The sequence below is a fragment of the Natator depressus genome, chromosome 7 (genome assembly GCF_965152275.1).
Source record: "Natator depressus isolate rNatDep1 chromosome 7, rNatDep2.hap1, whole genome shotgun sequence".
Lineage (NCBI taxonomy): Eukaryota > Metazoa > Chordata > Testudines > Cheloniidae > Natator > Natator depressus.
The window spans coordinates 75,768,880-75,781,353 of record NC_134240.1 but is presented as its reverse complement, the minus strand read 5'-3'; the positions used below and the strand labels follow the sequence as shown (position 1 = coordinate 75,781,353).

Here is a 12,474-nt window from a genome sequence, read left to right as displayed (position 1 = left end):
AAATCAAGTATGTACAGAAAAGTAATTTACTGTGGTATTTCACAGATGAGCCTGTACTCAAATGTTTTATATTGACAGAATGGTTATACACCACTGCACATAGCTGCCAAGAAAAACCAGATGGATATAGCGACTACATTGCTTGAATATGGTGCTGATGCTAATGCTATTACCAGACAGGGTATTGCCCCTGTACATCTTGCATCGCAGGAAGGCCATGTGGACATGGTGTCGTTGCTTCTTACTAGAAATGCTAATGTGAATCTTAGCAACAAGGTAAGTTTGCATTTATTTATTTATTTTTGCACTCAGGAAAAAAAAATATGGTGACTAGTAAGAAAAGGGGCTAACAAGTGAATTTTGCATCATCTGATTCTATGAGATTTGAAATTTACATACTTTGACAAGTCAAACCAATCTAAGTACATTCTTTGATAATGTTACCAGCCCGGTGGATGGGGGGAACTGTAGATGTGATACATCTTGGTTTTAGTAAGGCTTTTGACAGTCCCACTTGACATTTTCAGTAGCAAACTAGTGAAATAAAGTCTAGACGAAATTACTGTAAGTTGGGTACAAAACTGGTTGACAGACAGTACTCAAAGAGTAGTTATCAATGGTTCATTGTCAAACTGAGGGGATGTATCTAATGGGGGTCAGCATGGGTCTGTCCTGGGTCTTGTATTATTCAATATTTTCATTAGTGACTTAAATAACAAGGTGGAGAATATGCTTATGAAATTTGCGGATGACACCAAGCCGGGGGAGGGGTGTTTGAGGACAGAACAAAACAAATTCAAAAACTGAATTTGACAAACTAGAGAATTGGGCTGTCATCAACAAGATGACATTCAGTAAAGACATGTGAAAAGTACTACCCTTAGGAAGAAAAAATCAATTGCACAACTACAAAATGGGGAATAACTGGTAGGTGGTTCAGAGTGGGTCACAAATTGAATATGAGTCAACAATGTGATGCAGTTGCAAAAAAGGCTAATATAATTTTGGGGTGTATTAGCAGGAATGTCATGGACATGGGACATGGGAGGTAAGACATGGGAGGTAATTGTCCACCTCTACTCAGCTCTGGTGAGGCCTCAGCTGGAGTACTGTGTCCAGCTCTGGGCCCCACTCTTTAGGAATTGTGTGGACTAAGTGGAGAGTCCAGAGGAGAGCAACAAAAAAAACAAAAGGTTTAGAAAACCCAACCTTAAGAGGAAAAGTTTTAAAAAATGGGTACATTTAGTCTTGAGAAAGGAAGAGAGAGGGGGGAACTGATAACTGCTTCAAATATATAAAGGGCTGTAATAAAGAGGATGGTGAGCAATTGTTCTCCATGTGCACTGAAGGCAGGACAAGAAGCAACTGGCTTAATGTGGTGCAAGGGAGATTTGGCTTAGATATTAGGAAAAACTTTGTAACTATAAGGATGGTTAAGCAGTGGAATAGCTTACCAAGGTAGGTTGTGGAATATCCATCATTGGGGAGGTTTTGAAGAATAGGTTGGACAAACACTTGTCATGGGTAGTCTAAGCTGACTTGGTCCTCCCTCAGTGCAGGGGGCTGGACTAGATGTCTCGAGGTCCCTTCCAGCTCTACATTTCTGTGATTCTATGAAAAGCACACAGGTGTTTGAAGTTGTCATCATTTCTTCTAGCAGAAAATAGAACATAGTAACTACAATATTAGATCAGACCAATTGTCCATTTTTCTGGTATCCTGTCTTTGACATTCTCCAGTACCAGATGCTTCATATGAATATGTAAACCCTCCCCGTCTCCCCCATAATGGACAATTCTGTTGTAACATGCCTATTGGGGAAGTTTCTTCTTAACTCCAGGCTATTAGTGGGCTTGGCTCCCGCCATTTTATCAGATCTCTACATGTGCCTCCCACTAAGCAGTAGTAGCACCTAACTTTGTCAAGAGAAGCTGCTTTTTTATGGGCTATCAGCAGTATGGTTGTCTGAGATTTTGTTCTTAATGTAAGTGATTCCACTTCCCATGGGGCATTCCATTATAGCGCTGCGACTTTCCACATGCTTTCTCCTGGGAATTGGAAAGGAAGTGAACTGATTTTCTGTTTATACATCTGCCAAAGGGTTTACAGGCTGTGAAGTCTACTCAGTGATAATGTCTACAGTAAATGTGCATCCCTAATTCCCTAGATGCCCTCATCTCCATCAGTATAATTATACAGTGCGGTTTCTGTATGAATTTATCTGACAAGACTAGGAAGATGAGAGTGAGAAATTTCTCACAAAAATCGTTCCTTGCTTTCGGCAGGTGGAATGGCTCAGTGTCCTCTGAGTCTCTGGGTGGGCTTCATATGACACTTGGAAGCCTATGCTTCATTTCTCCTATTCTAACCTTAAAACTATTCATGGTCCTTCATTAGCATCTATGGCTACCACTAAATACAGATGCTGGCTTTTATGTGGTGACTGACTGTACCTAAAAATAACACCTTGTACCCTCATATTCACCACTTGTTAATGGTTATGATATATTTTGTACAAAGTATGCTTTGTGAGGTATCGTTTGAAAAGTCATAATCTGTTACGTATTACTGTCCTGGTAACGTGTGTACCATCATAAAATATGGAGTTATGAGATTTTGCTGTATGTTTGTTACTGAAACACGTGAATCTGGGGAATGTCCACAGACTAGCTCTTTAGAAATAACAAGAACTATAAACAAAGAACTGTCCCCTCAAGCTGCACGTATACAGAAGGTGCAAGCAAGAATTTGCAATTCATATGAAGGACTGAGTGCAGAGCACATAGGCAATGGGGCTGCCTGACCCCATGACACAGCAAGGACTTTTTCAATAAAAAGAGTCAACATATAAAAAGGGGAACAAAGGCCCCTGGCCACCTTTCTTCCCCCACGTATACTGAAGGCATCAAGATTGTTTGGAGGACAGAAACATCACTGAACTGGGGGGAGGGATCCTAACTGGAAAACTTTCCAGTTAGCACGGACTGCTGTTAGCTTTTGGGTAAGAGAAACCCTATTCCTTCACATTTGACTTAGCTTGGTAAAGTTTAATAGACTGGAATTTTATCATTTTATTTCTTTTTGTAACCAATTCTGACTTTTTATGCCTATACCAGTTATAATCAATGAAAATCTGTCTTTCTGTAGTTAATAAACTTATTTTGATGTTTTATCTAAGCCAGTGTGTTTTTGGCTGAAGGGCTTGGGGAATCTACTCAGGTTAACAAGGCCTGGTGCATATTCATTTTCTTTGCTAAAATGACAGAATTTATGAGCTTGTATTGCTTAATAAGATACTGAGCAGTACAAAACGGTACATGTCTGAGTTGCAAGGCTGGGACTGGGGATATGCAGGTGTCACCCTGTATGTAATTCAAGAGTGGCTGGGCATAGCATTCTGGTATTTGTCTGGGGGTGACTTGCATGCTAGGGGCTGGAGTGACTGGCGGAGTGGCAGCTCACACAGCAAAGCAGGGCCTAGTGCACACCAGGCTGGAGAGTTAAGGGGGCACAATGATCCACCAGTTCAGATTGTACTCTGGGGCATGTCACATTGGCACAGCGAACAGGGTGAAATGCACAGCCTGTTGTACTGAGTGAGATTTGCACTTCATACGCTGGTGTAGTGATTTTAAGTGAGACTTTGTGTGGTGGCTGAATACAACCAAGAAAATATTACACTTTTGTTATTTTTTATTTGATTATTTCGGGAAGAGGAAATAAGAGCAGAGAAAGCATAAATATGAGAGCGAGCGAAGCAGTTACAAAGTTAGAGCTGTACCGATTGCAGGTAGCAGAAAAAGAGAAGGAACATCAGAGAACCTTGGAGCTAAAGCAACTGGAGCCCTGAAAGAGAAGGAAATAACAGCTGCCATAGAACAGCACATCAATGTGCCTTGGAACTGAAACAACAAGAAGCCTATTTACACATTCATTTTCATATATAAGAGAACACTGTAAATAGCAGGATTTAAATCTGAGTGAGTGAGTGTTACTCCTAGCAAACTGGCAGGACTGTAAACAATTGTTTGCTGTTTCTTTTAATCTCATTCATATCAGGAGAGTGAAATAGCCAGGAGAAAATAACCTTGAGCTTTTGTGTTAAAAACCTGTAGTGTAATATCTGCTCCATATTTAATATTACATAATTTTCCTTGTTTAACTGCTGTACCTTGTATAGGAAACATTAGCTCGCTGTGTATTTTATGCTTTTAAATTGCAGTGTCTCGTAATTGAGCAAATTTAAACAGTAAACAGATAGACAAATTCTGCCCTCATTAACAAGCTGCAACCTCATTAAGATCAGTAAAAAGAAAAGGAGTACTTGTGGCACCTTGCTGTAGCTCACGAAAGCTTATGCTCAAATAAATTTGTTAGTCTCTAAAGTGCCACAAGTACTCCTTTTCTTTTTGCGGATACAGACTAACACAGCTGCTACTCTGAAACCTGTAATTAAGATCAGTGCAATTGTATAAGTGTTGAAGAATTTGGCTCATAATGTTGGCTCATAATGTTAATATGTCTCCTCTGCAAGATGATCATTTGTTGCCCCTAATTTACAGAGTGGACTGACACCACTTCACCTGGCTGCTCAAGAGGACAAAGTCAATGTGGCAGAGGTTCTTGTTAATCAAGGGGCTGTTGTTGATGCACCGACAAAGGTAAGATTAATCAACACTAACTAATGTGTAAATATACCTGAAGAAAAAAATAGAGAAAATACATTCCACCCACCTAACGGAAGTGTTTAAAGTCTGTGAGTCCGATTCACCACTACAATACTCCAGGTTTATACTAGTGTAACTGCAGTGATATCAGTGGACTTACATTGGCATGAAACTGAAGTAACAGTGGTGAATCAGCCCCTGTGAATAACCAGCTAGAAAATATACTTAATATATTCAGTGTTATCCAACTTTCCTTTACATGGAAAGGACTGTCTGTGGACAGTATATTTATTTTTGCAATCTTGTTTGATGTTTGGATCAGTTTTGATTTAATTCCATTATATTATTGTGTTTTGACTGAAGAAAGTAGGCATCCAGTAGGACTGGACTGCATTCTTCATTTAAGCAAACTTTCATAAATGCCAGAGCTTCCACTATCTTGTTTTTCGCCGTGTAATACTGTCCCTTAGCACCCATTAGAGTTCTTTGGTACGTACTACACGTACTCACTCCTGCTCTATCCAACCGGCATTTGAAAAAATAACAACAAAATGGTTATTTAAAGTGTCTTGGGTATCATTGTAAAAACACTCTTTCAGGAGAGCTGTGTTTCAAGCAACATAAACAAAGTAAAAACAAATTAGGTATTCCGGATTATTAGAAATGTTCTGTCCCTTATCATGAGTTCTTGTAAAGAGTAATAGACAGTCAGCAATGCAACCAAAGTCTTCCGCTTATCCTGAGCTAAATACTGAATAATGTAACCTTCCATAAACTATTCTTTGAGTGTTACCAACACTGGCCAGCTGTAGGATGACTCAGTGTTCATGTTTGCACACTTCTGAATTTCTTAGCAGACACTTCCTTTTGCCAAATTATAGCATAGTGAGCTATTTAATGATACAGGCAACTATCTTCTAGGAAACGGAGTTGACATCATCAAACTAATTTTGTCCAGCATCCAAAATTCAGATTTGAGCTGGATTCTCATAAAGGAAACATAAGCATACTAAACACTGAGTTGTTCTACCGTACTAATAAAAAGTTTGATTGGAAATTAAATGTATGGTGGCAGGAAATGCTGTGATAATTTATTCTTGTGTATACATCTCTTTGACTTTTATCTAATATAGAATACATACATACAAAAGGCCAAAAATGTCAAACTTGGTTGCCTAAAGTTTGACACCTAATTCCATATTTAAGCTTCTAAATAAAAGCAGCCTGATTTCCAGAAGTGCCGAGTTCTTACAACTCTCTTAATTTGGAAGGCCACTTTTACTTAGGAGCCTAAATAGGTTGCGAAATCTTAGTCAATCAAACTTGACATTTTTGGCCTAAGCTCCTAAATACAGAAATACAGTAAGGACTGGATTGCACCTTGACTTGAGAGAGAGTTCAAGGAGCCACCCTTCCTGGCACGTCATCTCCAATATGGCGCTGTGGGCTACAGCCACAATTGAATGCACAGAGTTCTATCTGCATGTGTTGTATGCATGGTATCTATAAGTGACAGTATTATTATAATAATAATTAGCATTTATAGAATGTTCTTCATATTTGAAGCTTATCTAATTCTCAGAGCAGCTCTATTAGGTAGATAAATTGGGACAATTCCACCTTAAATCAGCCCTGATCAAGGCCTTGGGCTGTAGCTAAGGCTAAATCAGTACTAGTTCCTTTATTCTGAAGTCTCTATGAAGGCAGAATGGAACAAATTGCCCCCATAATCTGACCTGCATTACTTTGTGCAAGATCCAGAATAGAAGCTATAGCAGTTCTAAGGTCACTAGTTATTACTAGTCACTACTAAGGTATACTAGTTTAGGTAGCCAATCCTGCTACCTAAACCGACATTCTAACGTTGTATGAGTAGTAATGGAACAGTACACCCCAGCTTACCACTTACGCCACATCACTGCTCTGCTTAACACACAGCACTCAGATAAGTATATAGTGAGAAGAAGTAAATCTTTAAGAAAGTATAGATATTCAAGTGACAGAAAATTGAAATATTGGAAACAAATGGTTATACTTAAAAGAAAAACATAACATGTGTTCAAGAATCTGGACTTACTTAACTAGTTTTTGTCACATCTTATAGAGTAAGAGCTCACCCAAAATCCTTCCATCACATGCTTGGCTGTGATCCTCCCTTCATAAGACAAGTCACACTGTCAGCTTGTCTCCTCAGTGGGAAAGATCGCATGTGTGTCTTCATACCCCGCACCCAGTTACATCCCACAATCCATTGTCTTTACTCATAATCAGGGTGTCCCCTTGGTTGTTGCTTTTTTCCTGTGTGCTTCTTTCCAGTTGATTTAAAAATCTCTTGATTAGCATTCGGCTTAGTCTGTAGATAGGCCTGCATTGTGAAGCGAACAATATGCAATGCACACATAACCATCCCAAGAGAGATAAGAGTCTCTTCCCTCTTACCTGACAGGGTCATGTTTATCACCTTCTAGTGACCTGCTTTAACTTAAGAGTATAATTTTCAGTTCAGATACATTATTCCTTAAATATTATCCATACATACATTTCACAATGATTATGATGACCTATGAGCTCTTGGTGGAGACCTTACATGCCTCTGGTAAACTTAATATGCATATACCTGACCTATAAAACTATAAACACCCCCTGCACTCTCTGCCAGTTGGCACCAAGAGGTTCATGGGTCACAATTCCTACCAAATACGCTGTGATAGTAGGGGGCAGGATCATGGCTACATGATCTACGTGTGCCATGGCTATGACCATCCCTGCACTGCCTTCCTCAGCCACTGGGCGATTGCTCTGTGAACCAATTGCTTCTGTTGTGGAATGTTCTCAGGCACCTGAGGTAATAGAGCATTCCATCATACATAGCACTACCATGAGCTTGGGGACCCAGACTGGGCCAGACACCTGGATGGAATTTAGGTCAGCTTGTGGTGCAAGGGTTTTGAATCTGTCTATATGGAAACAAGATCAAGCATCCGCAATACAGCTAATACTGGGAACATGCAGATGCAAAAGCAGATGTTAAGCTTCAGTCATTGCAGCATAAATGTCTGAACCAAAACTCTCTTTGTTTCAGGCAACCTGGTGATTAATGATACACAGCATGGGTTCTTCATCTGAACAGCACTTTAGTATCTATAAGCATTGGCATGCCATTATCTTTTCAGTAAGGCATGCAATTCTGCACTTGCATGCGAGGCATGACATCGCACGTACAGTACATGCAAGGTCACTCTGTGTGCGACTGGTGTCTCCCCATACTGCGGGGCACCAGCTGAAGGAGAAGACACATGACCACCCCATCCCCAAATCCCCAGCCCCGCCTCCTCCCCAGGGCATGCAGCATTCCCCCCCCCCATGGCTTTCTGCACCTCCCCCCCCACCACCACCCTAGCTCACCTCCGCTCTGCCTGCTCCCCTGAACATGCCGCCGCTCCGCTTCTCCCCTCTCCCTCTCAGGCGAGGGAGAGGCAGCGTGTTCAGGGGAGCAGGCGGAGCGGAGGTGAGCTGGGGGGGAGTGCAGGAAGTAACTGGGGGGTAGAGGAACTTCTCCCCGCCCCAGCTCACCTCCGCTCCACCACCGCCACCTCCCCCAAGTGCGCCACTGCTCGGCTTCTCCTCCCTCCCTCCCAAGCTTGCCGCGCGAAACAGCTGTTTCGAGCGTGGCAAGCCTGGGAGGGAGCGGGGAGAAGTGGAGCAGCAGCGGCGCGCTCAGGGGAGCAGGTGGAGGCGGAGCGGAGGCGAGCTGGGGTGGCGGAGGCACATTTCTAGGGGTGGCAGGGCCGGCGCTGGAATGTCGCCCCTAGAAGTGTGCCGCCCCAAGCACCTGCTTGTTTTGCTGGGGCCTAGAGCCGGCCCTGATTTGTGCAACATGGTGATAAATCAGGTCCACAGTCTGCAGCCACTACTTAACAGGTGAAACTCTATTCAACTATCTATGAGATGCCCAGCAGCAGCTTCACTTTCCCTGGTCATTCGCTGCACCAGATCCCTCAAGGGGCTCACTTTGTCCTCTTGGAGATGGATCTCACCTAGTATTGAATCTTTCTGTAACCTGAACAGTAACCTCAGTGACGTTGGAGGACCTGCTGTCTTCACTTAATTAAAAGCAATGCCTAAACTGCACGCTAACCCCTAAACGGTACCTATGAATGTGTGCATTCCCTCCACCCCAATAGTCCTACAAATAGGAAGTAGTCTAAGTAGTGCACTGTCAGTGGGATCCCTGTCTGCCAATTCAATGGCCACTCCAGGGAGGACCTGAAATTCTTAACCACAGCCCTGAAAATGAACCTGGTCAGTAGATAAAATTATCCAAAAGGAAAGCAAATTTATTTGAGCGTAAGCTTTCATGGGCTACAGGCCACTTCATCGGATGCATGCAGTGGAAAATACAGTGGGGAGATTTTATATACACAGAGAACATGATACAATGGGTGTTACCATACACACTGTAACGAGAGTGATCAGGTAAGGTGAGCTATTACCAGCAGGAGAGGAAAAGGAAAAAAAAAAAAAAAACCTTTTGTTGTGATAATCAAGGTGGGCCATTTCCAGCAGTTGACAAGAATGTCTGAGGAACAGTTGGGGGCGGGGGGGAAATAAACATGGGGAAATAGTTTTACTTTGTGTAATGACCCATCCACTCCCAGTCTTTATTCAAGCATAATTTAATGGTGTCCAGTTTGCAAATTAATTCCAATTCAGCAGTCTGAGGACACCACTCTGCCAAAAAACACTTGCTGCAGCCACTGTTGTAGGAAGACGTGTGAGAATCTGTGTCCTCTATTTCATCATGGATCAGTTTCTGGAGAAACCCTGATGATCTAAGTTTATAATGAAAGACCTGACAAACTCTTTACTGCAGTAGGAAACAGCCTTCCCCCCACCAGTAATAACTACCTGGCCCTTTCTCACTCAATTACAGAATCCATAGAGAGAAAGAATACTTAATATTTTATTGATGTCATTTAACTTCATGTGAAGCCACAGGTGAGCTATCGTTTTCCTCCTCAGGAATATTATCATCTTTAATCATCATTTATACATCTCTGTAAGCCAACATAGCACCTTACACACACATATTGCTTGATGCTGCAATCTTTATTCTTGTGAGTACTTCCTACTCTTGTGTACCTGTGCACCTGGATCACTGGAACTACTCAAATGAGTGAGGAATGCTCAAAGGACTACAAAGGAAGGGAAGATTGGGCTGAGACACATTTTCTGCTTCAAAGGAATAGTAAGGAAGAATAGTTTTGCCACTGCAGGACTTGCTGAGTGAAATTTTCTGGCATTTATGATGTGTCAGAGTAGTTGATTGTAGTTTGGTCTGACCTAAAATCTATGAATCTATGAACAGTCTTAGAAGTACTATCAGACCTAAATATCCTATGCAGTTCAATTATAAGTCTTCATGGCTTTTTTCTCCTAGGATGTTTTTATTGTATTTTGGAGGAAAATATGAAAGGAAAAATAGCCACTCGTTTTGCAGGCTGCACGTTGACAGTGTTCTGGGGTTCCTCTTCTGGTTCTGCAGCAACAGTTCACTAAACACACTCTAATCCCAGGCTCTGATGGCTTCACTCAAGGATACTGGTGAATAAACAAAGCTGATTTGGCACAACAAAGCCATGTTAGTGGAAGCTGACTTTTTCTGTTTTTTAAGCATAGCTATGTTTACTCAAGCTCTACCGGACAGATGGGGGGAAGTATTTACTTAAGTTCCCATAGAATCTTTATGGATAGCAATTCCATGCTTGAATAATAACAGTATAACAGTAACAGTATACTACCGACCACCTGACCAGGATGGTGATGGTGATTGTGATTATGAAGTGCTCCAGGAGATTATAGAGACTATAAAAATAGAAAACTCAATAATAATGGGGGATTTCAACTATCTCCTTTTTGACTGGGTACATATCACCTTAGGATGAGATGCAGAGATACATTTTCTAGACACCATTAATGACTGCTTCTTGGAACAGCTAGTCCTGGAACCCATAAGGGGAGAGGCAATTATTGATTTAATCCTAAATGGTGCACAGGATCTGGTCCAAGAAAGAAATGAACTACTCGGTAATAGCGACTATAATGTAATTAAATTTAACATCCTTGTGGGACGGAAAATACCAAAGAGACCCACCACAGTAGCATTTAACTTCAGAAAGCAGAACTACATAGAAATGAGGAAGCTAGTTAAATGGAAATTAAAAGATACAGTCACAAGAGTGAAATGCATCCAGTGTGCATGGAAACTTTTATAAAACACCATAGTAGAGGCTCAAATTAAGTGTATGCTCTAAATAAATAAAAAATAGTAAGAGGACCAAAAAAGTTCCACCATGGCTAAATAACAGAGTAAAAGAAGTGGCTAGAGGCAAAAAGGCATCCTCTAAAAATTGGAAATGAGAGCCTACTGAAGAAAATACAAAGAAGTATAAACTCTGTCAAGTCAAGTACAGAAGTATAATTAGGAAGGTCAAAAAAGAAATTGAAGAGTAAAGATGCACAGAAACTAACAGCAACATTTTAAAAAAATACATTAAAAACAGGAAGTCTGCCAAATAATCAGTGGGGCCACTGGATGATGGAGGTGCTAAAAGAACACTCAAGGAAGACAAGGCCATTTGCGGAGAAGCTATATTAATTCTTTGCATCAATCTTCACTGCAGAGGATGTGAGGGCGATTCCCACACCTGAGCTAGTCTTTTTAGGTGACAAATCTGAGGAACTGTCCCAGATTGAGATGACAGTAGAGGAGTTTTTGTTAGACAGTAACAAGTCACCAAAACCAGATGATATTCACCCAAGAGTTCTGAAGGAACTCAAATATGAAATTGCAGAACTACTAATTGTGGTATGTAGTATTTCATTTAAATGAGCTTCTGTAGCAGATAACTGGAGGATAGCTAATGTGATGCCAGTTTTTAAGAAAGGTTCCAGAAATGATCCTGGCAAATACAGGCCAGTAAGCCTAAATTCAGTACCAGGTAAATTGATTGAAACTATAGTAAAGAACAGAATTATCAGACATATCAATGAACATGATTAGTTGGGGAAGAGTCAACACAGCTTTTATAAAGGGAAGTCATGCCTCATCAATCTACTAGAATTCTTTGAGGGAGGTCAACAAACATGTGGACAAGGGTCATCCAGTGGATATAATGTACTTGGACTTTCAGAAAGCCTTTGACAAGGTCCCTCAACAAAGACTCTTAAGAAAAGTAGGCAGTCATGGGATAAGAGGAAAGGTCCTCTCATGGATCAGTAACTCATTACAATATAGGAAAAAAAGGGTAGTAATAAATAGTCAGTTTTCAGAATGGTGAGAGGTAAATAGCGATGTCCCCCAAGGATCTACACTGGGGACCAGTGCAGTTCAACATATTCATAAATGATCCAGAAAAACAGGTAACATTTGCAGATGGTACAAAACTACTCAAGATAGTTAAGTCCCAGGCAGACTGTGAAGAGCTACAAAAGAATCTCACAAAACTGGGTGACTGGGCAACAAAATGGCAGATTAAATTCAATGGTGATAAATGCAAAGTAATGCACATTGAAAAACATTATCCCAACTATACATATAAAATGATGGGGTCTAAATTAGCTGTTACCACACAAGGAAGTGTCATTGAAGTAATTGTGAATAGTTCTCTGAAAACATCCACTCAATGTGCAGCAGCAAGCAAAAAAGCTAGCAGAATGTTAGGAACCATTAAGAAAGGGATAGATAATAAGATAGTACATATCATAATACCACTATATAAATCTATAATACGCCCACACTTTGAAT

At 40.9% G+C, this 12,474-nt stretch overlaps 1 protein-coding gene across 7 annotated transcripts in view; it reads left to right on the top strand.

Annotated features, from left to right (window-relative positions):
* ANK3 (ankyrin 3) overlaps positions 1-12,474 on the top strand; it is a 288,028-nt gene that overhangs the window by 160,913 nt on the left and 114,641 nt on the right. For all 7 annotated transcript variants that reach the window (XM_074958832.1, XM_074958833.1, XM_074958837.1 and 4 more), the window contains 2 exons: positions 79-276; positions 4,563-4,661. In XM_074958832.1, the coding sequence (XP_074814933.1) occupies positions 79-276; positions 4,563-4,661 (297 nt within the window). The remainder of the gene's footprint in view (positions 1-78; positions 277-4,562; positions 4,662-12,474) is intronic.